General features: G+C 38.4%; 1 protein-coding gene and 1 pseudogene across 1 annotated transcript in view; both read left to right on the top strand.

Annotated features, from left to right (window-relative positions):
- The window catches only part of DMGDH (dimethylglycine dehydrogenase), an 89,543-nt gene extending 62,035 nt beyond the window's left edge, over nucleotides 1-27,508 (top strand). The window contains exons 15-16 of the mRNA XM_023545578.2: nucleotides 19,791-19,925; nucleotides 27,073-27,508. Of these exons, the coding sequence (XP_023401346.2) occupies nucleotides 19,791-19,925; nucleotides 27,073-27,288 (351 nt within the window). The 3' untranslated portion in view covers nucleotides 27,289-27,508. The remainder of the gene's footprint in view (nucleotides 1-19,790; nucleotides 19,926-27,072) is intronic.
- LOC104845717 (ribosome biogenesis protein BRX1 homolog) lies at nucleotides 1,634-11,796 on the top strand (annotated as a pseudogene).
- Nucleotides 27,509-27,765: the final 257 nt, after the last annotated feature.

The following is a 27,765-nucleotide window of genomic DNA, read 5'->3' as shown; positions in this document are numbered from 1 at the left end:
GCTTCCACTAACAGACGGGTGGTGGCCACACATGAAGTACATTGGCCGGGAATCAAACTCAGTTCTGCCTCAGGGAAGGCATGAGTTCTACCACTGAACCACCAATGCCCCCTAGGGTGCTCGTTAGAATTCCACATACAAACTGTCCTGTCCTGTGTGCTTATAAGCCGAAGGTTGTTTTCCTCACCTATGGAAGTATATGAACACATGCATATGAAGCAGTCTAAGAAACCTTTTTTTTTTTTTTTATGTCCATGCATCAGTTCCCAAATTCTGGAAGCATAAAACATGTACATTTATAGTATTAGATTTTAGGAAAATGATTCTCCTAAAGGGCTTTAAAGGGAGTATTTTTCTGTACATTTTTCCATGGCTTTTATTTTTATGATATACCATCTGCCTCCAGACCAGAGAAAGCAGGTGCTTGGTGTTCGGGCAGACCCTAGCAGCAGATTGCTCCTTCTGATAACAGAAGTCTTAGTTTAGCTATTTAAAATAAGGATAAAAATGGCCTGACTCCTGAAAGCACTAAAGTTATGTTATTGGTCACCAGTAGGTAGATATAATAGATAACTGATTCTTTTCCTTCAGCATTTGAATATTATTGTTTGGGGATAAGGCACGAATAAATGATTTCTTCATATTAAAACTGAATTTTAAAGACTCCCTTTATGATCATAAGCAGGTGTGGATTTATTGTATTTATTGGTTTTTTTGGAAACTATTTTAACAATCAAAGCTCAGCTTAAGAACTTAGTTGTTTAATAGATAATAATTTTGATTTGTGGTATGTTTTTATGATTTCTGAATTGTTGGTTCTCAGTCTAGTGTCAATGAGTTAATTCCTAATGATTTCATTGGGTGAAGGCTCATGTAGCCCAAGGGCCAGGATCTAACTGAGCCAGTTTTTTTTTCAATTATGTTGATTCAAGTGGTTATTTGGTGTCAGCCTAATCATACTGATGCTTGTGACTTTCCAAAATGGGTGAATAGATCAAATCAACTTTATTTAGGTCCTATTTGATGGTTTCATAACAACTTTATCTTGGTTCCTGGAAAACTTATGAATGTTTCAAACTAAGCTATGCAACTCGATAATTCAAGTCCTGTGCCTGAAAATCAAAATGTCACCCAAACTAGCTTCATAGAACATTAAAGAATAACATAATACAAGTCCATATTGCTTCAGAAAATTGATGCTATATAAAAAGAGAAGCAGAAGCTAATATAGAGGGACACTGATATTTAATACTAAAACCAAACCAGTTGCCTTTGATTTAATTCTAACTCATGGTGACCCCATGTGTTACTGAGTAGAACTGCTCCATAGGGTTTTCTTGGCTGTAAGCTTTATGGAAGCAGATCCCTAGGCTTTTTCTTCTATGGTGCCACTGAGTGGATTTGAACCACCAACCTTTAGGTTAATAGTCACATGCAAACCATTTGCACCATCCAGGGAACTTTATATTCAAGACCTCACCCCTCCCCGCCCCCCCAAAATTAGCATTTTACAATTGTTTAAAATCATTTCTTTCCTGTCCCTCAAAGCAAATATGTAAAATTCTCTTCTTGGCCCTTAACGGTTTTAGCACAATTGATTGTATAAACCATAATATGAAGAAAAAATATAGAGATGCAGACTGTGTCAGAGCTAGCAGGATTCCTGGAAATCACTCAGTACAGCCTCCTCACTTTGCAGGTGAGGAAACCAAAGCAGAGAGGGGTCAAGTGACTTAGGTTCAGTCATTTGCCTTAGCCACAGGTTGAATGCTGACCTCTGACCTCTGTTGTTGGGCTATTTCACCCACCACTTTCCCAACAGGTCCTTTCCCCCTAATGGGCCTACAAACCTTGAGAAACTGCCCAGGAAGTCTTTTTTTTTTTTTTTTGGCAACATACATGATAGCATTTGAATGGGATACGTCTTACCAATTGATACCTCCCACAGTCATGTTTTGTTATAACGAATTTTGTGTCTTACAGTAATATATCAGAGAATAGCTGCCCTGCCCATTTTGAGAAGAAAAATACCCATTTTCTTCTTACACTGAGGAAATGGGCTATGAGGCCTTCTTAGGGTGAATGTCTTCCTAGTAAGTTAGCATGAAAGTAGGAAAAAGAGAAATGGAGTTCTGAAGAGACCTTAGACCACAAAGGAAGATGGTCCAATGGCACTTACCCTCCTTATTCTTTAGAGTTGTTTGAGCCTCAGTCCCACGGGACATTGAGGGCTGTGAGGGGAACACACATATATGCACACACTCATTCATCTAGCAAACATTAAGCACCACTTACTAAACACCTTGCTAAGGCCACAGGTCTAAAGTAATAATTCTAAGTAATAAAATAATTCTCAGATCTCATGAAGCTTGAAACACCTGGCATTTCAGGAGTTAAAACTATAGAATAAATTCTTAGAGTTAATTATGAAAATAACGTTCTACCTGAGGAATGCTGTCGAGCAGAGATAAACATATCATCCTGTGGAAAGTGAGCCGGCAGGGGGGAGGCGGGGGAGGGTCTGAAAGGAAGCATTTACCAAAACTGATACAGGTAAAAATAATTGAATGTACTTTATCATCTCCTCAAACAAAACCCCTTTACCCAAAGCTATTCATATCACCACTAGAAATGGTATTGTGATTTATTACAAAGGACATTACTTTTCAGGGGAAAAAATCAGTGGCATTTCTTTTAGTTGGAAATGGAAGAAATGTGTTAATCAAGAGCAAATGGAAAATCAGCTGGCTTAGAATAGAGTCATAGATGTTGTTGGAATTTTCCCCTTAGAATTATTGAATCTTTGTCTGTTGCCAGAGAACCCCTACCCAGATTCAACAAGTACCAAGTACAAAGCATAATAATAAAAACAAAAATATGTTTAAGCAAATAGAAGAACTGTTTTCTCTTGCTTTTCTGTAAGAGATACACACACACAATGTAGCATGTCTTAGGTTTCTAACCAGTAGAAACAAAATAAAATGTGATATACATTCATCATAAGCTAGAAAACAATGTTGGTCCTAGACAATACAGGGTCTGTTTCTGGGGAAAAATTATTTAAAGCATAACTATTTAATAAGCAAACATCAAACAAAAGAATTGATAAAAAAATAAAGCACTTACCATGAGGCCTACAACATCCTAGGCATTCAGTGAATGTTAACTATTATTAAAACATCAGAGTGGAAAGAAATTGTTCATAGACAGCCAGTTAAAATGGAATTTCTAATACAGCGTAGTGGTAAAGTACCCAGCTCCATTTTGGCTTAGTCTGAATAGATTGACTTCTTCAAACAGAAAGGGAATATTTTAGCTTAAATGGTAATAGGAATTGAGGAGACAGCAGATTTTCAGTGATGCTAAGTCTTGGCTGCACATTAGAATCACCTGGGGAGCTTTAAAAAATCCCAAGGCCCAAGCTACCCTCCAGATCAATTAGAAAAGAATCTCTGGGGTAAAGGATTGGCATTAGTTTTTTTTTTTTTTTTGATTCCCCAGATGATTCCAGAAAAGATTGAGAACCATGGTCTCAGAGCAATGACTTTCAACTGTCTGAACGTGAATGTATTGGGGAACTTTAAAAAATTACCCGATGCCCTATTCCAGTGATTCACAAAGTGGGGTCCACAGACCAGCAACATCAATATCACTTGGGGATTGTTAGAAATGCAAATTAGTGGGCCCCCTTCCAGACCCCAAAGATAAAAAAGTTTGGTTCTGATTTAATAAGGCTTTCTGGTAACTCTCAGTCATGCTGAAGTTTGAGACTCACTGACCTACCCCAAACCAATTGCATCAACTCTGGGCATAGGATTGGGCATGGATTTTTTGTTTTTAAACTTCCCCAGGTAGTTTTATTATGCAGTAAAGATTGAGAACCACTGTCGTAGTCTTTTTAACCTCATATACTAGTTATGGTCCTGGAATAAACAGGAAAGCAGAAAAATAGGTGAACTGGTCTGATGATGGTAGTACAAAATCTGCAGTGGATTGGGAGTAAATTAGTAGATCTGTGACCTATTCTGGCTAGGCCACTGGTTAATAATACTCTGACCTTGGTAGTTCTTTTGGAATTGGGCAGTAAGTGAATTAAAAAAACAAAACAACAACAAAAAAAACCTCATTCTAGCTGTGTAGCCTTGGGAAAACTCTTTAACTTCATTTTGTATGTGAAATTTCTAATCTGTAAAATGAAAGTTTCCTTGCAAGTCTAAAATTCTTGCCAACTGGCATAGTGGTGGAAGACATTGGTGCCATGTTTCTATATGAGCCACATAATTCTGTCATTTTAATTAAGCCATTCTTATTCTCTTACTCATTTCCAATCTTGAAGGATAAGATTAAGAGAAAGAGGGAAGGAAAGAAAGAGAGAGAAAGAAAGGAAGTAGGAAGAGAAAGAAAAGAAAGAGGCAAAACCTAGGCTGAAGTATAATTTGTCATCCCTGAGATACCTTTCAGAATACATTAAATGACAGCCACTGGACTATCATCCTCATATATACCTAATTCTCTGCTATTAAACAATACTGTATTTCCACCCTAAAAGCTTAAGTGTGCTATTAAACTGGTTTATAATTTGGAAGTCCATGAAAACCCTGGGCTAGGAATGGTTGGGAATAATTTTCAGATTGCTTTTATTTTACTTTTATTATTTTAACAGCCTTATTGAGAATGTGCAGGAGAAAGATGTGCCAGTCTGCTTCCATAAAGGTTTACAGCTTTGGAAACCCTGTGGGGCAGTTCTGCTGTCTTATAGGGTCACTGTGAGTGGAAATGACTCAATGGCAGTGGGTTTAGTATTGGTTTTATTAAACATGCCAAGGTCACCGAGCTGGCTGGGTCACACTGGAACTCTGTAAATGGTATTTTTATTTCAATTCTCAGTTGTTTGCTGCCAGTATATAGAAATTCTCAGTTGTATGCTGCCAGTATATAGAAATAAAATTGGTTTTTGTATAAATATTATATTCTGTAACTTTGCTAAACTCACTTATTACAGGTCCCTGGGTGGTGCAAATGGTTAAGTGCTCCACTTACTAGAGGAAAGGCTGGCAGTTTAATTTGAACCCGAAAGGTTGGCAGTTTGAACCCACCCAGAACCCAAAAGGTTGGCACTTGGAAGCCACCTAGGGGAGGCTGGAGATCTGCTTCCCAAAGGTCACAGACTTGAAAACCCTATGGAGCAGTTCTGCTCTGCCCTTGTGGGGTTGCCATGAGTCAGAATTGACTCCTCTGCAACAAACACCAAGTCTGTAACTTTGCCAAACTTACTTATTTGTTCTAGTAGCTTTTTTTATAGATTCCATCAAATTTTCTACATTGACAATCCTATCGTATGAAACAAAGATTTTCCCCTTCCTTTGCAATCTGGGGAAACCCTGGTGTTGTAGTGGTTAAGTACTACAGCTGCTAACCAAAAGGTCAGCAGTTCGAATCCACCAGGTGCTTCTTGGAAACTCTGTGGGGCAGTTCTACTCTTTCCTACAGGGTCGCTATGAGTCGGAATCGACTTGGTGGCGATGGGTTTGGGTTTTTGGTTGTAATCTAGTTGCCTTTCCTTCCTTCCTTCCTGCCTCCCTCCCTCCTTCCTTCCTTCCCTCCTTCTTTCCTTCCTTCTTGCACTGGTTAGAACTCCACTGGTTGAACCTTCAACAAAATTGAATAGAAGTGATCACAGCAGACATCCTTATCTCGTTCCTGATCTTAGGTGGAAGGAAGGCATTCAGTCTTTCATCATCAAGTGTGAGGTTAGCTGTAGGGTTTCCAGGTTTTTCATAGTTGCTGTTTATCAGCTTAACTAACATTCCCTTATATTCCTAGTTTGCTAAACATTTTTTTTTTTAATCAGAAATGAACATTGGATTTTGGCAAATGCTTTTTCTGCATCTACTGAAGAATGATTTTTTCTTTTTTAATTTTTATGGTAAAAGGTAAAATACATTGGTTAATTTTCAAATTTAAGGCAACCTTGCAATGATAAACCCAATTGATAATGATGTATTATCTTTTTTTTTTTTAATTATGGTAAATGAATCAGCAAGATTTGTCAATTTCAACTTCAAAGTAATCTCAGATTTATCCCCATCTTCTCTGCGGTTGTCTTTATTCAGGCCACTGTTGTCTCAAGCTTGGACTGCTCAGACACCCTCTTAACTGATTTTTGTTATGTATTTTTGCTGTTTCTTCTCCAACCCACGTATAGCAGCCAGAGTTACAAAGCTAATTGAAGGATATCCACTCCTCCACTTAAAACCCTTCCATTTTTTAACTTAGAATAAAACTCAAACTTATTACAATGGCCAACAGGGCTCTTTTTGATCTGGCCCGTCTTTAGCTCTCTAATCTCCTCTTTCCAACTCTCCCTCCTGCTCATGATGCATTTTCTTTTGTGTGTGTGTGTTTCAAATACCCTAAACTCTTTCCTGCCTTAGGGCCATGTGTTCTCCCCACCAATGCTCTCAACCTTCACCCCCATCCTCATCTTCACATCCACCCTAGTCATGGCTCATAATCTACTTTCTGTAAAGTAGATCTCCTCTGCTAGACTATCAGCCCCTTGCCTATTCCCCGTATATACTTATTCCAGTTTATTATTTATTTTTTCTTCTTTTATTTCTTAAAAGAATGTAAACTTCTTGAGTACCATAAAAAACAAACCCATTGCCATTGAGTCGATCCTCACTTATGGTGACCTCATGTACTACAGAGTAGAACTGATCTCCATAGAATTTTCTTGGCCGTAATCTTTATGGAGACAGATCCCCAGGACTTTCTTCTGCCATGCCACTGAGTGGGTTTGAATTGCCAACCAGTTTGTGAGCACAAGCTGTTTGTGCCACCCAGAGACCTGCTTCTTGAGTACAGCTGCTACAATACAAAATCTGTTTTGCTTACAGACCTAGCTCAGGGCTGGCTTAGTAAATATTTTCTTTTTTTGTTGAAAGCAGTGTCAAGAGATGATGCCAGAGAAGTATGAGGAACTCATCTTGAAGGACCTTGCCTGCTAGGCTAGGAATTTGGAGCCTATCTTAGAGACATTGGGGAGCCATTGATGGATTTTGAGTAAGGATTGACACTCTGATGCTGGAGAACAGGTTAAAAGAGTGTAGCATGGTGACTTGGAGATCATTTTCCCAATTACTGAAGAAACCCAGTGGAGAGATGTTGAAGGCTTCAACCAAGGCAGTGGTGTGAAGAGGGAGAAGAATGGGGGGGCGGGTATTAGCAAATAGAATGGGCCTGCATGTGAGGGGGTAGAAAAGAGGATTTGGATAACAGTAATAAAGTGGGAAACAAAGGAAGAGGGGTGTGGTTGGAAGGTTGGGAGGACTTGTGGGACTGGAGGGCTTGTAGGACTGCCAAGAAGAAAGCCTCAGAAGGCAGCTGGGCACACAGGTCTGGAGAGCTGTGCTCTGGAGGTGTGGATTTAAATCATTCATATATGGATGGTAATAAAGCCAGAGAGAGGTTGGAACTTACCACACCATAATCCTAGCCTCCTCAGCTAGACTGTGAGTTTCTTGAGGACAGAGGTTGAGTGAGCATCCTTAGGGCCTAACACCATGTCTGATAATTAGTAGGGGCTTAGTACATATTTGTTGAAGGGTCTGAATCATGGCTCTGCCACTCAGTGGTGCTAAGACCAAGCAAACTGCTTGACCTATAAGCACTTCAGTTTTTCTCTTCTATAAAATGAAAAAAATATGCACTTCATAAGTTTGTTATTATTAAATGAGACAAAGAACATTTTTACCTCATTAAATGTTAGTTCTCTTCTTTTTTTTTTAATTAACTTTTATTGAGCTTCAAGTGAACATTTACAAATCAAGTCAGACTGTCACATATAAGTTTATATACATCTTACTCTGTACACCCACTTGCTCTCCCCCTAATGAGTCAGCCCTTCCAGTCTCTCCTTTCGTGACATTTTTGCCAGCTTCCAACTCTCTCTATCCTCCCATCCCCTTTCCAGACAGGAGATGCCAACACAGTCTCAAGTGTCTGCCTGATATAATTAGCTCTCTCTTCATCAGCATCTCGCTCCTACCCACTGTCCAGTCCCTTTCATGTCTGATGAGTTGTCTTCGGGGATGGTTCCTGTCCTGTGCCAACAGAAGGTTTGGGGACCATGACCGCCGGGGTTCCTCTAGTCTCAGTCAGACCATTAAGTATGGTCTTTTTATGAGAATTTGGGGTCTGCATGCTACTGATCTCCTGCTCCCTCAGGGGTTCTCTGTTGCGCTCCCTGTCAGGGCAGTCATCGATTGTGGCCGGGCACCAACTAGTTCTTCTGGTCTCAGGATGATGTAGGTCTCTGGTTCTTGTGGCCCTTTCTGTCTCTTGGGCTCTTAGTTGTCGTGTGACCTTGGTGTTCTTCATTTTCCTTTGCTCCAGGTGGGTTGAGACCAATTGATGCATCTTAGATGGCCGCTTGTTAGCATTTAAGACCCCAGACGCCACATTTCAAAGTGGGATGCAGAATGTTTTCATGATAGAATTATTTTGCCAATTAACTTAGAAGTCCCCTTAAACCATGGGCCCCAAACCCCCGCCCTTGCTCCGCTGACCTTTGAAGCATTCATTTTATCCCAGAAACTTCTTTGCTTTTGGTCCAGTCCAATTGAGCTGACCTTCCACGTATTGAGTGTTGTCCTTCCCTTCACCAAAAGCAGTTCTTATCTACTAATTCATCAGTAAAAAACCCTCTCCCTCCCTCCCTCCCTCCCCCCCTCGTAACCACAAAAGTATGTGTTCTTCTCAGTTTATACTATCTCAAGATCTTATAATAGTGGTCTTATACAATATTTGTCCTTTTGCCTCTGACTAATTTCACTCAGCATAATGCCTTCCAGGTTCCTCCATGTTATGAAATGTTTCACAGATTCGTCACTGTTCTTTATCGATGCGTAGTATTCCATTGTGTGAATATACCACAATTTATTTACCCATTCATCCATTGATGGACACCTTGGTTGCTTCCAGCTTTTTGCTATTGTAAACAGAGCTGCAATAAACATGGGTGTGCATACATCTGTTTATGTGAAGGCTCTTATTTCTCTAGGGTATATTCCGAGGAGTGGGATTTCTGGGTTGTATGGTGGTTCTATTTCTAACTTTTTAAGATAACGCCAGATAGATTTCCAAAGTGGTTGTACCATTTTACGTTCCCACCAGCAGTGCATAAGAGTTCCAATCTCTCTGCAGCCTCTCCAACATTTATTGTTTTGTGTTTTTTGGATTAATGCCAGCCTTGTTGGAGTGAGATGGAATCTCATCGTAGTTTTAATTTGCATTTCTCTAATGGCTAATGATCGAGAGCATTTTCTCATGTATCTGTTAGCTGCCTGAATATCTTCTTTAGTGAAATGTGTGTTCATATCCTTTGCCCACTTCTTGATTGGGTTGTTTGTCTTTTTGTGGTTGAGTTTTGACAGAATCATATAGATTTTAGAAGTTCTCTTCCTTTTTATTGTATCTGGTCTAATTCACTCTTTTAGGACAGAGCAGCTATAGCTAAAATCTTTCAAGTTCTAGAATGTTCCAGCAAGCAAGATCTTTTGTCTCTATTAAACAACTCATCTTAGGCCTAAATGCAAAGGAAATAATTATTGAAGGAAATAAGAAAAACATAAATGAGGCCTAGCAGTTTTCCATATTTTGAAATGCTATATGAAAACACCAAATGGGTAATTGTTCTTCGCTCTAGTCTAGAGAAATAAAAACTACATATTGTAATTGTTGCAAATGCAGTTAAACATAAAAGCACACCTGACAAAGCCACAAGTCCATTCCACAGTTTTCCTTTGAATCATTAGACCCAAAAAACTTGAGTAAATGTTCTCTTTAAACATAAAGTCATAAGAGACATGTAATGGGGCTATTTTAAGTTTTGAAAAATCATTTTTGGTTCAAATACTAATTAACCTAATTATTTACCTGGTGTAGAGAATTTTTAAATATTTTCACCAGGTTTCTGTTTATCCTCTCTTTTAGTTATTAGGGTCTCTTTTCTAGTTATATTCAGAGGTTTTTTTGAGGCTGAATTCTTAATCAGTTAGTAATTTTGGTTAGGGAAGTGCTAGCTGAGTTGTGTCTTTGAATTGCTGAGGGCAGAGAATGAAAAGTACATGTATGTGAAGGTGTTCATTTTCCAGACAATACTAACAGACTGAACTTGCTAAACTAATAATTTAACATTTTACTATCAAACGGGTATTGAAATCAAGCTTATTATAATTTTAGTATGTAGAATATTAAGAAGCTGTGCATAGTGGAAGAGAAACAGAGAGTTAAGAAGCCTGGGTTCAGGGCTCAGTGATAGTAATTCACTTGAGCACTCTGGGCCAAGACCCTTAACTTCGTTGAACCTTAGTTTTCTCATATGAAAAATGAGATTGGACTAAGTTTCCTGCTTGCTTAAAAACTTCCGTGATTCTGAGACGGCAGCGACCAAGAGGAAACAGCGTGGAGACCTGGTAATCCAGTCCAAGAGGCCAAAAAGGAACAAAAAAGATGCCGGGCCGCCGGGTAAGCTGCACGACAGCGCAGAGGAGGCTGAGGAAGAGGATAGAGACCATACCCCAGGTCCCATTTGCAAGGGCAAGTGGAAGAATAAAGAACGGATTCTCACCTTTTCCTCCAGAGGAATAAATTTCAGAACAAGACACTTAATGCAAGATTTAAGAATGTTGATGCCTCATTCTAAAGCAGATACTAAAATGGATCGGAAAGATAAGTTGTTCATGATTAATGAGGTCTGTGAAATGAAAAACTGCAATAAATGTATTTATTTTGAGGCCAAGAAAAAACAATCTGTATAGGTGGCTTTCAAATTCACCTCATGGGCCATCTGCTAAATTCCTTGTTCAAAATATTCATACCTTAGCTGAACTAAAGATGACTGGAAACTGAAAGGTTGTCGAACTCGTTTGTCTTTTGACCCTGCTTTTGATAAATTACCACATTATGCTTTGTAAAAAGAACTCTTAATTCAGATCTTTCGTACACCACGGTATCATCCCAAAAGCCAGCCATTTGTGGACCATGTGTTTACTTTCACCATTTTGGATAATAGGATACGGTTTTGAAGCTTTCTGATTATAGAGGAAGATGCTGATCTTGTAGAAAGAGGACCTTGTTTTGTCTTAAATCTCATAAAGATTTTCCAGGGAGGTTTTGGAGGACCAACTTCATATGAAAATCCTCACTACCAGTCACCAAACATGCATAGCTGTATCATAAGATCCATCACAGCTGTGAAATACAAAGAGAAACAGCAAGTGAAAGATGTGCAGAAACTGAGAAAGAAAGGACCAAAGACTATTCTACCATATGGTCTCACTGCACATGTTTTCGTTACACCAGCTGAGGAAAAACCGATAGAAATACAGTGGGTAAAACCAGAACCGAAAGTTGATTTGAAAGCAAGAAAGAAAAGGATACACAAACGGCAAAGAAAAATGAAACAGAAGATGAACAGGAGGAGTGCAAAATGAATCAATGCATAAGTAATTTGCTCTTCAGTTATTTTGTATTTAATTTCTATTCAATTTGTAAATACTTTTATTATCTAGGACTGTCTAACTGGTGTGGCATTTAAAAGAAAGGAAGAAAAACTAAATGCCAAGGATTTTTTATGGATTCACTGGTGTCTGTGTTTCTAAATAAGACATCAGAACTCAAAAAAAAAAAACCAAACAAACAAAAAAAAAACACTTCTGTGATTCTAATGATATGAATATGAAGCAAATAATGGCATAACTTTGTGAGGTGGTGAATCAGTCAACCCATCCCCAAATGAACAGAGCCGGTACATGGTTTTATCAGTTGGACTGGGAGACTAATGGTCATATGCTGTACAAAGGGATTCCTGCCAGGATTGTTCTCAAACGATGGTCCCTCCACTGCCCTCCCCCCCTTGTTTTTTGTACTTTGGATGAAGGCTTTCAGAACAAACTAGGTTCTCATTAAACAGTTAGTACGTATTGTTTTATGACATCAGATAACAACCCCATGACTTGTCAACGCTCTCCCTTCTTGACCTTGGGTTCCCTATTACCGCTTTTCCTGTCCCCTCCTGCCTTCTAGTTGCCCCTGGGCTGGTGTGTGCCTTTAGTCTCATTTTATTTTATGGGCCTATCTAATCTTTGGCGGAAGGGTGACCCTCAGGAGTGACTTCATTACTGAGCTAAAAGGGTGTCTGGGGGCCATACTCTTGGGGTTTCTCCAGTCTCTGTCAGGCCAGCAAATCTGGTCTTTGTTTGTGAGTTAGAATTTTGTTTTATGTTTTTCTCCAGCTCTGTCCAGGATCCTCTATTGTGATCCCTGTCAGAGCAGTCAGTGGTGGTAGCTGGGCACCATCTAGTTGTACTAGACTCAGTCTGGTGGAGGGTGTGGTAGTTGTGGTCCATTGGTTCTTTGGACTAGTCTTTCTCTTGCATCTTTAGTTTTCTTCATTCTCCCTTGGTTCCGAAAGGGTGAGACCAGTGGAATATCCTAGACGGTCACTCACAGGATTTTAAGACCCCAGACGCTACTCACCAAAGTAAAATGTAGAACATTTTCTTTATAAACTATGTTATGGCAATTGAGCTAGATATTCCCTGTGACCATGGTGCCCACAGCCCTCAGCCCAGCAATTTAGTCCCTCAGGGAGTTTGGATGTGTCTATGGAGCTTCCATGAACTAGCCTTGTACAAGCATTGTGTACTGTCTTACCCTTCACCAAAGTTACCACTTATCTATTGTCTATTTAGTGTTTTTCCATCCCCACCCCTCCCTTCCCTCATACCCATCAAAGGTTGTTTCTTTTTGTGTGTAAACCTTTTCATGAGTTTTTGCATTAGTGGTCTCATACAATATTTGTCCTTTTGTGATTGACTTATTTCATTCAGCATTATGCCCTCCAGATTCATCCCTACTCTGAGATGCTTCGTAGATTCATCATTGTTCTTTGTCGTTGCACAATACTCTATTGTGTGTATGTACCATAGTTTGTTTATCCATTTATTGGTTGATGGTCACCTAGGTTGTCTCCATCTTTTTGCTTTTGTGAACAATGTTGCAATGAACATGGGAGTGCATATGTCCATTCTTGTGAGAACTCTTTTTCCTCCAGGATATATTCATAGGAGTGGGATTGCTGGATCATATGATATTTCTATTTCTAGCTTTCTAAGGAAGCACCATATCATTTTCCAAAATGTTTGTATCATTTTGTGTTCCCACCAGTACTGCGTAAGAGTTCCGATCTCCTCGCAGCCTCTCCAACATTTGTTATTTCCTGTTTTTTTTTTTTTTTTTTGTGCCAGTAATGCAGGGGTGATGGTATCTCATTGTGGTTTTGATTGCATTTCTCTAATGGCTAGTGATCGAGAGCATTTCCTCATGTGTCTGTTGGCCACTTTAATGTCTTCACTGGTGAAGACATTTCTTTTGCCCATTTTTTAATTGGATTATTTGTCTTTTTGTTGTGGAGGCATTGGATTTTCCTATAGATTTTAGAGATTAGAACTTTGTCCGATTTGTAATAGCCAGAAGTTTTTTTTCCCCCAGTCTGTAGGTTCTCTTTTTACCCTTTTGGTGAGCATAAGTATTTAATTTTTAAATGAGCATAAGTATTTAATTTTTAGAAGATCCCAGTTGTCTAGCTTATCTTCTAGAGTTTGTGTGTTGTTGGTTGTGGTTTGTATCCTGTTAATGCCATGAATTAGGCCTCTAGCATTGATCCTATTTTTTCTTCTATGAACTTTATAGTTCTTGGCTTTATATATAGGTCTTTGATCCATTTTGAATCAGCTTTTGTGTATGGTGTGAGGTGTGGGTCCTGTTTCATTTGTTTGCAGATGGACATACAGTTTTGCCAGTACCATTTGTTAAAAAGACTTTCTTTTTCCCATTTAATGGACTTTGGGCCCTTGTTGAAGATCAGGTGACTGTAGGTGGCTGAATTTACATCTCAGTTCTCAATTCTGTTCCATTGGTCAATGTATCTGTCATTGCACAAGTACGAGGCTATTTTGACTACTGTAGCTATAGAGTAGGTTCGGAGGTCAGGTAGTGCGATTCCTCCTACTTTATTCTTCTTTTTCTATAGAGCTTTATTTATCCAAGGCTTCTTCTTTCTATATAGAGTTAATGATTAGTTTTTCCATCTTTTTAAAGAATGTTATTGGTATTTGGATCAGGATTGTGTCGTATTTGTAAACTGCTTTGGGTAGAATGTCATTTTCACAGTGTTGAGTCTACCTATCCATGAGCATGCTATGTTTTTTCCATTTATGTGGATCTCTTTTGGTTTCTTACAGTAGTGTTTTGTAGTTTTTTTTGTATAGGTATTTTACATCCCTGCTTAGATTTATTCCTAAGTATTTTATTTTTTTAGGGGCTATTACAAGTGGTATTGTTTTCCTGATTTCCTTGTCATCGTTCGCTTTATCGGTGTATAGAAATCCAATTGATTTCGTTTGCTTATCTTGTATCCTGCTACTCTGCTGAATTTTTCTATTAGTTTCAGTAGTTTTCTTGTGAAGTCTTTTGGGTTTTCTATGTATAGTATCATATCATCTGCAAATAGGGACAGTTTAACTTCTTCATTACCAATTTGGATGCCCTTTATTTCTTTTCTTGCCTTATTGCCTGAGCCCATTTTAAATGAGAAACTTCTCAGTGAAGTATTGAGGGAAGTGGCACAAGCCTATCATTTGGGTTCTCATCCCTACTCTGCAACTTACAGTAGCTGGTGATCAGAGGGTCTCTGCCATTCTCTCTTTGGTGTAAAACAGGAGAGTGATTCCACAACCAGCACTGCACCTGGTTTCTACAGGAGGCTTTACTGCACAAAGAATGTTACACTGATTCCCTTACGTCTTTGGAAACTTTCATATTTAGATAAAAAGGATTTTGGCCAAAAATAAGTCAAACTGATTACTTCCTTGATTTTTTTTTAAAGGTTCTTGACTCCACATATATGGAAGAGAGAAAGCCCAGCATCTGATGTTATAATCTGTCTCCTGGTCTATTATAGCCCATTGCCCTAACTCTCTATAGCAGAATAAATTTGACTTTAACCACGTATCTGAGAACTCTCTATTGCCCTCAGTATCACAACCAAACAATACTGTTTTATTTTATTTACATATGCTTTTAGATAATATGTGTGCTTTCAATAGAGCTAATAAAAAAAGAGAGAGAGAGATGAGTAATTACATTCCACTGAAAATCTACTTAATGTTTTCATATACGTGGATGTTATATTTAGTACGTATTACAGGTGGCTGTTTTAATTTTAAAAATTATTAAAGCTACATGCCAGGACTATTATTAAGCTATAACCTCAGTGATCCAGGAATTTACAAGTTTATCAGAGTAGCTATTTATACAGTTAATTTGTCAGTGACTTATTAAAGGAATATATTTCTGTTCCTGGGTCATCGCGAAGGCACCAATTTTAATTACAGCATTAACCTTCAGGCACACATTTCTCTCATTTATGTTTAATAACTGTATAAAACCAGAACCAAACCCGTTGCTGTCAAGTCAATTCCAACTCATAGTGACCCTATAGCACAGAGTAGAACTGCCCCATAGGGTTTCCAAGGAGTAGCTAGTGGGTTTGAACTGCTGACCTTTTGGTTAGCACCCAAGCTTTTAACTACTTTGCCACCAGGGCTCCAAAATAACGATAATGTAGAGTAAAATCTGCAGTCTTGGGAGAAAAGCCAAGTAACGTGAAAATGGAATGCCTTTGCCCAAATTAATTCTTCCCAAGTCAGGCTCATGTTTACCTTGAGAAGGAAGAATTACCTCAAGGCACAGGTGCCATTTCTTATTTGTGCTTTAAGTATGTGTTCCTTACTTTTAGTTAGAGGTTTGTGGTTCCTGTTGGTGTTTGTTAGAGTGTTGTTTTCATTCATGTCTGAGGATGATATTACTGACAAGATCACTTCCTAGCTCAAGGGTATACAGATAAAAAAAAAAAAAATGCCAATGTCAAATGTCATTCCTATTCACCTTCAGGGTGTTTTGTAATCCTTTCATGTAGTACAAATATATTTTTTTGTCTAATGAATGTCATTCAAAACAGGTTCAGGCCACCTAGAAGTAATTCAAAAGAAACATTCTTTATTCAGAGTATTTACATCAGCTACACTTTCCAGTGATAGACTCCAGGCACAGTCATTTTAAAAAATATGGATAAAATCAAAAGGTAGTGATTTATATTGCCATGTAACTGAGCCTCAGTTACGATTTTCAGTTCATGAACTCGTGATAAAAATCTCTTTCACCGAGTTGTCATGAGATTAGGTGAGCTCATGAACATCAAACCCTCAGCATAATGCATGGCACATAAAAAAAAAAAACATAGCAAGTGCTTAATAAATTGTAAATGTTATTTACTAATATTGTTTATTCTTTTTTGTTAAATGTAAACATTAGATTTTCTTTGTTTAAAGTTTTTTTCTTCTAAAGAAAGTTTTCTCCCCTTGTTCCTGTTTTTCTCAGGATTAGCCTGATACCTTATGTTTCTACTTAGCATTTGGTAAAATTGTGAATTTGGCAAAGGCAGAGTTAGGCTCCCATTCCAGCACATCTCATCTGCCTCCTGGCACCTACCCCAGTAGCTCTCAACCAGTACCCAAAAAAGGCCCCATTTCTGAGAACTTTGATCATGGCTGGCTTTCACCATGACCTCTCCAGAGGTGTAGGAGATACTGACTTAAGTGGGGGAGTTAAGGCAGCTCAAAGTAGAGGAAAAGAATAAGGCTGAAACTCCTGAGATCTTGGTTCTTAACCAGCTTGTTGATTGCCTTTGGCTAAGTTAGTTCACTTTTAGTCCAGAATCCACCATCTGTGGGTTGTTGTGAGGATCAAATAACAATGTAAGTGCAAGCACTTTTGGAAAAGACTATGCAGACAGTAATTATTATGAGCACATACTCATCTTTCAAAACTCAACTCAAGCTACTTCCTCTATAAAACTGTTGCTGACAGAACCCCACTCTTCCACCCTTGGTAGTCGAGTTTACCACACTCTTCCTTGGGCCCCCACTGTACGAACCTCTATCAGAGCATCTGTTTGTTTGCATTTCTTTGTTCATACATTAGACTTCCTTTGTTTTAAGTTTACAAAATACTTGTGATTTCTACACTCTCAAACATCAAACGGAACCAATCATGAGCCATGTTTGAAGATTCGTATAGGTGATTTCATGTGCTATCCTGTGTCACATCCTATGTTTCCAGTAACCTCAAATTATTCTCTTCTGACATGTTAGAGCATTGAGGAGATGTATTAATTTCAGGACAGGACATGTTGCGATGTGGCGGGGCAGGGCCTTATCTTCCCAGGGGCCTCTCCAAGCTACAAGACCATGTCCTACTTAGCTCTGAATACTTTTGGCCTAACGGAGTATCTGAGACACAGCAGATGCATAACAACAGTTGAATCAATAATTCAAAGAAAACTCTTTAAAAGGAAATTCAGGAAGACCTTAAACCTTCACTATCTAAATGAATCTCTAATGTTAAAGTCTCAGATACTATGACGGGAGGTGAGAAAACTCTTTAGGATCTCCTGGCAATCTATGAATCACATTGTATAGTGAGTTGCCTGCTAATTTTTGTTCAGCATTCAGAACGCTTTTCCACACAATAATGTGTTACAGTTTTTCACTGTAGCTATTGACTCTTACATGGACCACATTTCTTAAAATCAGTTCTAATCATGATTTATCCATGGTAGCAAGTCTTCTTTTAAGAGCGTAGAAAAAAATAATTTCAGTATAGTATTCCTTTATGTATCTAGGTAGATATACATGTTTTAATTTAATGAACTTTCTTTTGTTACAACTTTTGTTATCACGAATTTATTGTACATATAGAACTCAAAGCAAATCAAGCTCTTCCTGAAGGGTTATTCTCCTCGCTGTTTTTTTTTTTTTTTTTTTTTCAGTAGTTCTATATTAAATAACTTGGATCAGTCTTTGATTTTTATTATCTGACTTCATGTTAAAGCTTTATAGTTATGTACTTGGTTATCTCCATCTAGGTCACAGAGGGAAAGAGAAAAAAATTAGACTTTCATTTTGTATATTAATTTAACAGTGTCTTAGTTTCCTGTGCAGTCAGCAATTCAGAGTTGTAATATCCCTGGGAATCTTCCGGAAGTGTGGGCTTACCCTGGAAGTCTGAATCAGAAAGAAGTGAACCAGGTGTCTTGGGCAGAAAGTGTTTGAGGACCTCTGGCTGCTGCTTCACTGGGATTTCAAGGGGGGATTTATTGCACTCAATCCTAAATGTTTTATGTACAGAAAGACCTGTATAAACACTAAGTATTGGTGATGGTGGTCATCTCTGGCATGAAATATTGTTTCCTTTTCTTTTATGCCTAAGGAAGAAATGAAAGTTTGTGGTTGTTTCCTTTCTTTGCTTTCAGAGAGTAGTCTGTATATGAGAACTGTTTCAAGTACTTGTTTTTTTACATTGTAAGCTCTGATTAAGGAGCTCTGGTGATGCAACAGTTAAGTGCTCAGCTGCTAACTGAAAGGTTGGTGGTTAAAACCCACCCAGTGACTCCATGGGACAAAGTCCTGGCTACTGCTCCTGTGAAGATCCCCGCCTAGACAACCTTACTTCGTCACATGGGGCTGCTATGAGTTGAAATCAACTTGACGGCACCTAACAACAATAATCTCTGATTAAATATCATTCACCAGAGAAATAATTTGTATATCACACCTCTTCTTTCCCCCTCATAAAATAAGAGATGCTTGTTTGGGTACATTTATTTGGAAGCCAGGTCCCACTGGGACATCAGCCTTTCGCCCTGTGCTCGTTGCTCTTACCCTCTCACACTGATCAAGTTTCCCTTGGAAGTCTGATTGGGTAGAATTTTATCTCTCTTATTAGCCAAGTGTTTTAACTGAAGAGTTATTTCATCGCTTACTTGTATGACCTATTCAGTTATTGGGTGTATTACTAATAAATGCTAAAGTCTTGAATTTTGCATGATTCTTACTTTTTTTTAATACATAAGAATGGATTCAAGGTTAACCTTATAACAATGTTGATCTCACTCACTTGTGTTGCATTGGGAATAACCCTAGGTGTGCCCATGGGAGTATATCAAGAATAGGAATGTCATCCGTCATGTGTTTCATGAAAGAAGAAAAAAAAATTATTGAAAACACAGTGTTAGAGAATAAGCTCTTTGATCAAAATGTCTTTGACTCATTTTGTAACCCACACAGCAAGCATCATGCGTCATAGTAAGGGCTTAATAGATGTTTCTTAAGTGAACTAACAAATATGACCCAATAGGTTAATATATTCCAGGGACCATTATTCTGAAGAAGGAAAAAATAAAAAAGGACAATGTTTCAAAAAAGTGAATCTCCTTCTTGTGAAAGGCTTACTATAGGCAGAAATTGAGTTGCACTTTGCTCACTGACAGCCAGTACCACTGTCCAGAACCATTAGATATGAGGGTCATTTTCATAATCCACCATCACAGTATAACCCCTTATGTTTTTCTGCCTAAGTGGTTTGGGTAAAATTGTCATCACAAGTTATTACCCTTAAGTCTGACATATTCTGAAGGAACAGGTAAGGCTGATCCTGTCATTTGAGGACTAAGAAATATTTGTCTAGATGTTTGATCCAATCTGTATTTTTATTTAATGTGTAATTGGCGAGAAAATAGCAAAGACAAATTTAAATGCTTGCATCTCTAACCTTGTCACAGTGTCTGAGTATTCATTCATCATCATTATCTTGGATTCCTGCAGCCAGCAGACTTCATAGGAAAGCAAGCACTGAAACAGATTAAAGCCAAGGGGCTGAAACGGAGACTGGTCTGCCTCACCTTGGCAACGGATGATGTTGATCCAGAGGGAAATGAAAGCATCTGGTATGATGGCAAGGTGAGTGCTGAGAACCTCATTGCTGGGGACCATGGTATCTTTTCTGCAACAGAAAGTCTCCTGTTCCTCCTGTCTGTTTATCCTTAGCATTTTTTGTTATTTATTTAGTGGATGATACGATCACCATTTCTGAGCTGACATTCAAGAAACAGAAAGCAATGAACTGAAAGGAAAATGACATGCTGTTCATTTTAGAAAATCCTGTATGCTTTGATTAAAGAAAACAAACCCAGGAACTGAAAATACATGGCACAATGAGGGCGGTACGGTTTAGAGGATAAAATGATCTGTTTGCTCACTACACCAATATCGGCGAATGCAAGAGATGAATTTCCTAACGAATTTGGCATTCTGATTTAGATTCTCAGAGACCTTTAAGAAAGAGGCAATTCTTTATTTAGCATATTAGCAGAAAGAAAGAAAAAAAAAACCCAAAGGAAAACATTTATGACAATAGAGGGTAGAACTTTGGAAAGTCAAATGGAACATGGAAACCACTTGGTTCTTTAGGGAGAGTGAAGTTACCTTACTCTCCTTTTGGAATGCTACACTTCATTCTATTTGTATTCAATAAAAGAAAGGTTAATTAAATTACTTACCAAAGGAACTTCATTCCCTCCACTTATTATGACTATTTATAAAACCCAATTTGCTTAAACATTTTGATGTGTTCTGGCTGGTGTTATCAGGCAGTTGTGGGACACACAGCTCAGACCATGGGGAGGGCACAGCGTGGGGCCCAACTGTGGGATCATCCTTCCATCAAGACTCATCTGAGCTCCAAATTGAACAGGGTCAGCTTGGTCGATACCCAAGGCTCAGAGATTCTATGCCTGGACTTTTTCTCCTTTGTTGCAGCCTAATTGATTTCTTTTTCCATCCTCTTCATCTCTTCAGTGACAAAAAGAGTGGTAGTGGTGCCATCAAATTGATTTTGACTCATATTGACCCTATGTGACTGAGTAGAACTGCCACATAGGGTTTTCTAGGCTGTAATCTTTATGGGAGCAGATCCCAGGTCTTTCTCTTATGAAGTGGCGGGGTGGGTTTGAACCACCAACCTTTTGGTTAGCAGCTGAGTGCATCACCTTTGCACCTCCCTGAAAGAGCCCTAGAGCTTTTGGATTACTAAAGAAATGACAATTTGGGGCTGCAGGTGGTAGGTTGACATAGAACTAACATCTACTGAGTTCTTACTATGTGCCAGATATTTTTCATGTGCTCTATCATTTAATTTTATAACACCCTGCCAGATATATATGATCATCCTCATTTTAAAGATGAGGTTTTGGGGCTCAGAGAGGTTAAGTAAAGTGCCTGAGGTTCTACAGCTAATGTTGATAGAGTTGATTTCCAACCCAGGTATAGTTGGACTGTGAGTTTTTTGTTCTTTCTTCTAAGCCATGTTGAGTACTCCAATCTGCTTTCTCTTCTCCCTGTGCTGATGCCCCACTGTATTCTTGTTAGAACATAATTCTATACTCAAGGTTCTTGTACATATAAATAGCAGGTGGACGTTCTCAGATACTGTGAAGCCAACAGGCCTTTCTCAGATCTCAAACTCCTTCACCTTTCTACCATACTTTTCAGGCTAACCTCCACTTCCTTTATAGCTTCACCTTTAATTGTGCTGAGCTTGTTCTTCTGTTTGAACTGTTTCTACTCTTATCTCAATGCCGCCTTCCTCTTTCTGCTCTGTATCTCTGGTCCACTATCTCTTTTTTTTTTTTCTTGTAGTGAAAGCATACACACCAAAACATCAGCCACATTTACGACTCAATGACATCAATTACATTTTCATGTTGTACCACCATTATCACTGTCCTCATTAAAACATTCTACCATCATTAACATAAATTCAGTTCCCCTCAGACAAAACCTTTCCCTTTTTCCATCCTTTCTACCCCTGGGAACCATTAATAATCTTTGGTTTCTATATATCTGCTTATTTCATGTAAGTGAGATTATACAGTTTTTGTCCTCTTGCAACTACTTACTTTGCTCAGCATAATGTTTTCAAGGTTCATCCATGTTGTGGAATGCATCAGAACTTCATTTCTGTTTATGGCTGCATAATATTCCATTGTATGTATGTACCACACTTTGCTTATCCATTCGTCTATTGATGGACATTTTAGTTGTTTTCACCTTTTGGCTACTATGAAAATGTTTCTCTTTTCTTAGTATATGTTTTTCTTGCAATTTCAAATTTGACCATGGTTTACATCATGTTTACTCATAACCAGCTCTGCCATTAACTAACTGCTAACCTTTCATTTTTCTTGGATCCACAATCAACAGCTGTGGAAGCAGCAGTCAAGAAATCAAAAGATGCATTGCATTGGGCAAATCTGCTGCAAAGGACCTCTTCAAAGTGTTGAAGAGCAAAGATGTCACCCTGAAGACTAAGGTGCACCTGACCCAAGCCATGGTATTTTCAATCGCATCATATGCATGTGAAAGCTGAACAATGAACAAGGAAGACCAAAGAAGAGTTGACACCTTTGAATTGTGGTGTTGGTGAAGAATATTGAATATACCATGGACTGCCAAAAGAACGAACAAATCTGTCTTGGAAGAAGTGCAGCCAGAATGCTTCTTAGAGGCAAGGATGGCGAGACTGCATCTTACATACTTTGGACATGTTGTCAGGAGGGATGAGTCCCTGGAGAAGGACATCATGCTTGGCAGAGTACAGAGTCAGTGGAAAAGAGGAAGACCCTCAAAAAGGTGGATTGGCACAGTGGCTAGAACAATGAGCTCAAGCAAAACAACGATTGTAAGGATGGTGCAGGACCGGGCAGTGTTTCGTTCTGTTGTGCGTAGGGTCTCTATGTGTCGGAACTGACTGGACAACACCTAACAACGACGACAACCTGGCCTTAGCCTCTCTTGGCCTCAGTATTCTCATCTATAAAATGAAACAGTTGGAAGAAATAATATCTAAGGTTCTTTCCACCTCTAGTATTTTTTTTCTTAGTCATTACATTTGCTCCGCTCATCTTTCCTTTGTCTTACATTTTTCACTCTCTCCCATCAAACTTTCTTAGCACTTCAGTCTATGTCCATTCTTCCACCAACACTGTGTTTTACTGGACTGTGAGATGATAGATACATTATGCTATAATATTCTCTATGAACCTCACATCACCATGATCAACTAACAGATTTTTACCCATCTTAAATCTGATGATACTCAAAGTTAAAAAACCTGGAAACCCAAGCTCTGTTTTTCAATTTTATTTCTCTTGCCGTATATGTGCAGTGTATTTACATGCTGTGGTCCTCATCTTTCCTATGACATGACAGCTGCTTACAGAGCTGCTCATCTTACTGTAGGTTTCTTTATTAACAACTTATCTCTTGGATTTCCTGACATGAGCTCTTGTTTTTTGCTGCTTAGTTAGGTCATCATTTTATTGGTGTAGATAGCCCTCTTTGATCTTCTTTACACTCTGGAATGATGTGGAATACTTTTTGCTCCCCCTCCCCCCTCCCGACTTTCTCCTGGCTTATGTTGCTTTTGCTATTTAGTATTCTCTTCTTGCAAATATTTCTAATTCTAGAGACAGGGTACAAAACTTATTCACTTATTCAACACATTTTTATGGAGTGTCTGCTGTGTGCCAGCAATATTTTAGGAACTGAAAATGCAGCCCTGAGCGAAACAGAAAAGAAATCACTGCCCTCAGAGAGTTTACATTCCAGGGAGGGAGAAATAAACAAAAAATCAATGAAATATATGGCGTGGCAGATGGTGATGAGTCTTCTGGAGAAAAATAAAGTCCATTTAGGGGATGGGCAGTGCTGGAGGGACAGACTATAATTTTAAATAAGGATTAGTTTAAAAAAAATCAAGACATAAGGGTAGGCATGAAAAGGGTTTGTATGTTGTTGAGTGATGACATAATAAAAGACTTTGCTGGGAAGGAAATTTTGAAGAAGAGGTTTGTGGAGAAGGAAGTTTAAAGATTTTAGAAGATTTTCATTATTTATAAACTACGCACATAGGGATGGCTGAAGAGACACATATTATTCGGCTGAAATTATGCTACCTCCTTCAAAGGCGGTTTACCACATTATCTTCTTTAAGTCAGAGACTTCTCTAAGTCTAATAGTTTAAGAGGAAAATGAGAAAAGGCTAAAAATAAATTAGTATTATTTACATTAGTAAAAAAGGTATCCAGTGTCTGACTTAACAGAGAATATGAGAGTCTGTTAGGCAGAGGGTGTGGACAAATTGCTCTTAGTATTCACTGAGCAAAAAGAAGGAATAGATTTAATTGAACTTGGAAGATTTTAAGGTAGAACAATTTAAAATTTATCCTGGGGGAAACCTTTCCCTAGAGATTTAGCAATAAGGTAAAGAAAAAGCCAGACTTCTAAGATACTCTGGGCTGTTAACCCTGAGATAAGAGAGAAATTAAAGGAAAAATGAAAGTAAATACCAGCAGAAAGCAAAGCACTTGATAAATACTTTTAAAACAGCACTCACAAAATAAATACCTATTTCTTTAGGTTGCTAATGCAGAAACAACTGCAAGATGGATCACTGCCAGGACTTGAGGAGGGTGGAAAGGCTGAGGAAATTGTGCATGCAGCCTCTGAAGAGTAACTCTGAGCTTTGACCTAGCCAGTCAGGGAATTGGACCAAGAGATCTGCTGAAACCTCTTCCTCTTTTCTTAAGATACTCAGGCAAATGGGGGTTAATGCTCCCAGGGCTCCAAACACAAATCTCTGCTTTACAGACTGGGAAGTGAAACCAAGGTTACCAAGAAAGCCTTTCAAAAAGCATTGATTACAACTCCAACCTGCCTGACCCAAATTCCTGCCTCCTGTCACTTAACTACAATCTAAAGGAGAAAAGCAATTTTAAAGCAGGTGTGTTATCCCAGCAGTGCCTTGGCAGTTAATGATCTGCCAGGGAGAGGCGTTTACTATTGAATGCATTCAAATCTTTTTTTTTTTTTTTCCCCCTAATCAACCAGTTCTTTCCATAATAAGAAGGAGTCCTGGTGGTCCAGTGGTTAAAGCGGTCAGCTGCTAACTGAAATGTCTGTGGTTCCAACCCACCAGCTGCTCAGCAGGGAGAAAGATGTGACAGTCTGCTTTCATAAGGATTTACAGCCTTGGAAACCTGTGGGGCAGTTCTACTCTGTCCTATAGGGTGCTATGAGCTGGAATTGACTCTACAATAATGGGTTTGGGTTTTTTTTTTTTTTTTACCGTGATAAGTTCAGAAATCACACTGAGAGCTTCTGATTTAACATTTCAAAGAGATAATTAAAAACAGGGGGCTACAGAGATAGGCATCTGTATTTAATATCATAAATGTGTTAGCATCTATCTTAGTTTGCTAGGGCTGCCATAACAAAATATAGCACAGGTGGGTGGCTTTAAGGAACAGAAATTTATTTTCTGACACTTTTGGAGGCTAGAAGTCCAAATCAGGGCATGGGCTCTAGGAAGGGTCCTTCCTCTTATAGCCCCGGGTGTTACTTGGTGTTCTCTGACTGCTTGTAGCTATGTCTTCACACGATGTCTGTCTTCCTCTCAGGCAAGATTTTATATTTTTTGTGTGTATGTGTCCTTTCTACTCGTTTTATAAGGTGCCACTCAGAAGGTGACAATTCTCTGGTATGACCTCCTTAACATAACATATATAATATATATAACAATTGTTATTACCATAACAATATATTCTGTTTTCAAACAAGGTCATATTTACAAGTGTTAGGACATCAGCATAACTTTTTTGGGGATGGGGGAGAGGTACAAAATTCAATCCATAACAGCATCTAAAAGACTAGAAATGCTATGATTGACTGTTGACTATAGTAGGCTCTTTGCCAAGGCAGCTGAATGATCACCAGGCAAATTCATGCTCATGAACTTTTTTGAGCACCAGCTACAAGCAGCCCACTATGCTAGACATGGGGATGTAAGGATTATGGCAACGGCATGTGGCCAGGAGAGGCCATTTTGAGTAGGGCTATATGTCTGGCACGATCAGTTAAGTGCTCAGTTGCTAACCAAAAGGTTGGTGGTTTGAACTCATCCAGAGGCACCTAGGAAGAAAAGCCTGGCTATCTGCTTCGGAAAGATCACAGCCTTGAAAACCCTATGGAGCATGGTTCCACTCTGCACACATGGGGTCGCAATGAATTGGAATTGACTGGATTGCAACTGGTTTGATTCTTTTGGATATATCATGTTTAGCTTTTGTTGTCTTCCTTTTACTTTTTGTACGGTGTTTTGACCTGACATTTCTGTATTTTATATGGATATATATATATATACACACACATATATTTTTTGTATTTTACTGTGCTCTGCTTTTTCCTCCCTTTCATTCTTTCCTTTAGATCTGGTTTCCATTAGCTCTCTTATCATCTAGAAAGGCTTGTTATGCACATTTTTCTTGTAGCATGAAGGCTTTGTTTTCATCTCCTAAGTTTTTATTCCCTGTTTAGTTTTCTCCCCCCTCTGCTTTGGCATCCCAAGTTACCTTATTTCAGCCTCTTTAATTTTGATTGTTTGCTTCTTCGTCAATTCCTAACTTCTTGTCTTCCCTTATCCTGGAAGGTTTTATCCTCCATCTGTACTCTGTCTCTACTAACCTAGTTCCACCCAACTTCAAAGTGCAGAACAAATCTTGGCTCAATTATTAGTCTTTATGTTTACTGCCTTGGTTTTCTGATTATATATATATATATATTTTAATTTTCCCCTCTTTATGCACTACTGCCATGCTTGTTTGACGATAGAATTTTTTTTTACAATAAAATGAAAATATTCCATTCTTCCTCCTATCAGATCTCCTGGTTTGAAACTGAGTAAAATAGTGTCAGGCATTAATGAAATTAAGTTGTATTATTTTAAAATGAGAAATTTAAGAATAATGTAGTTATATACTTTGATAATTATTTTTTGTAATTTGTAAACTTTCATTAATCTTCTGAAAAAAAAGTAGAGTTTTGCTCCTTGTGACCCTGGCATTGTCCCCACAGATAGCATTTCATAAAACTTTCATCCAGTAAGTTGCATCTATACTTTAGGTTTTTTCATCTGGGGAAATGAAGCACAAAGCCGTACTGTACAAGGAAGTGACTGAGATGCTGAGGAGTGTTGGCTCTTGTTTTTCAGGTGGTTGGCAACACAACGTCTGGAAGCTACAGTTACAGCATCCAGAAGAGCCTGGCGTTCGCATACGTCCCTGTAGAGCTAAGTAAAGTGGGACAGCAAGTGGAAGTTGAACTATTAGGCAAAAATTACCCAGCAGTCGTCATACAAGAACCCTTGGTATTAACGGAGCCAGCCAGAAACCGACTTCAGAAAAAAGGTGGAAAGGGCAAAATTTGAAAAAGACCTTTAACAATCAACTAAATTATGGTTGCTTTATGACTATACTTGAAATTATTATTATTATTGATTCTCCAGGTGATTAGAGGAGCCAAGAATTCATTTCAGAACCATTAAAATCTAGATTTGGAATCTTAATAAAACTTTCTCTTAATTGCTTTCTAAGCAAGATGGAATATGAGAGTATTGAATTAGTGATTTACATTGTTCTTTCAAATGAAGAAACTTTGAAATGAATGTTTTTACTATCCCATGTTGTCATTTATGAGAATCAGCAAAAGATTTAGGCATTTGTTAATATGCAGTCTTTACTATAACTAAATTAGAGGACAATTATATAATTTTAACAATATATGCATATGTTTCTTGGTGGCTGAAAACTATGCTTTACATGAAAACAAATGCAATACCACTGATAGATTTACTTTATTGAGAAATTTTTTCTTAGACGAGTAAGCGATTGTTTTTATTTTTCAT

The sequence above is a fragment of the Loxodonta africana genome, chromosome 2 (assembly GCF_030014295.1).
Source record: "Loxodonta africana isolate mLoxAfr1 chromosome 2, mLoxAfr1.hap2, whole genome shotgun sequence".
Classification (NCBI taxonomy): domain Eukaryota; kingdom Metazoa; phylum Chordata; class Mammalia; order Proboscidea; family Elephantidae; genus Loxodonta; species Loxodonta africana.
This window is presented reverse-complemented; position numbering and strand designations above follow the sequence as displayed.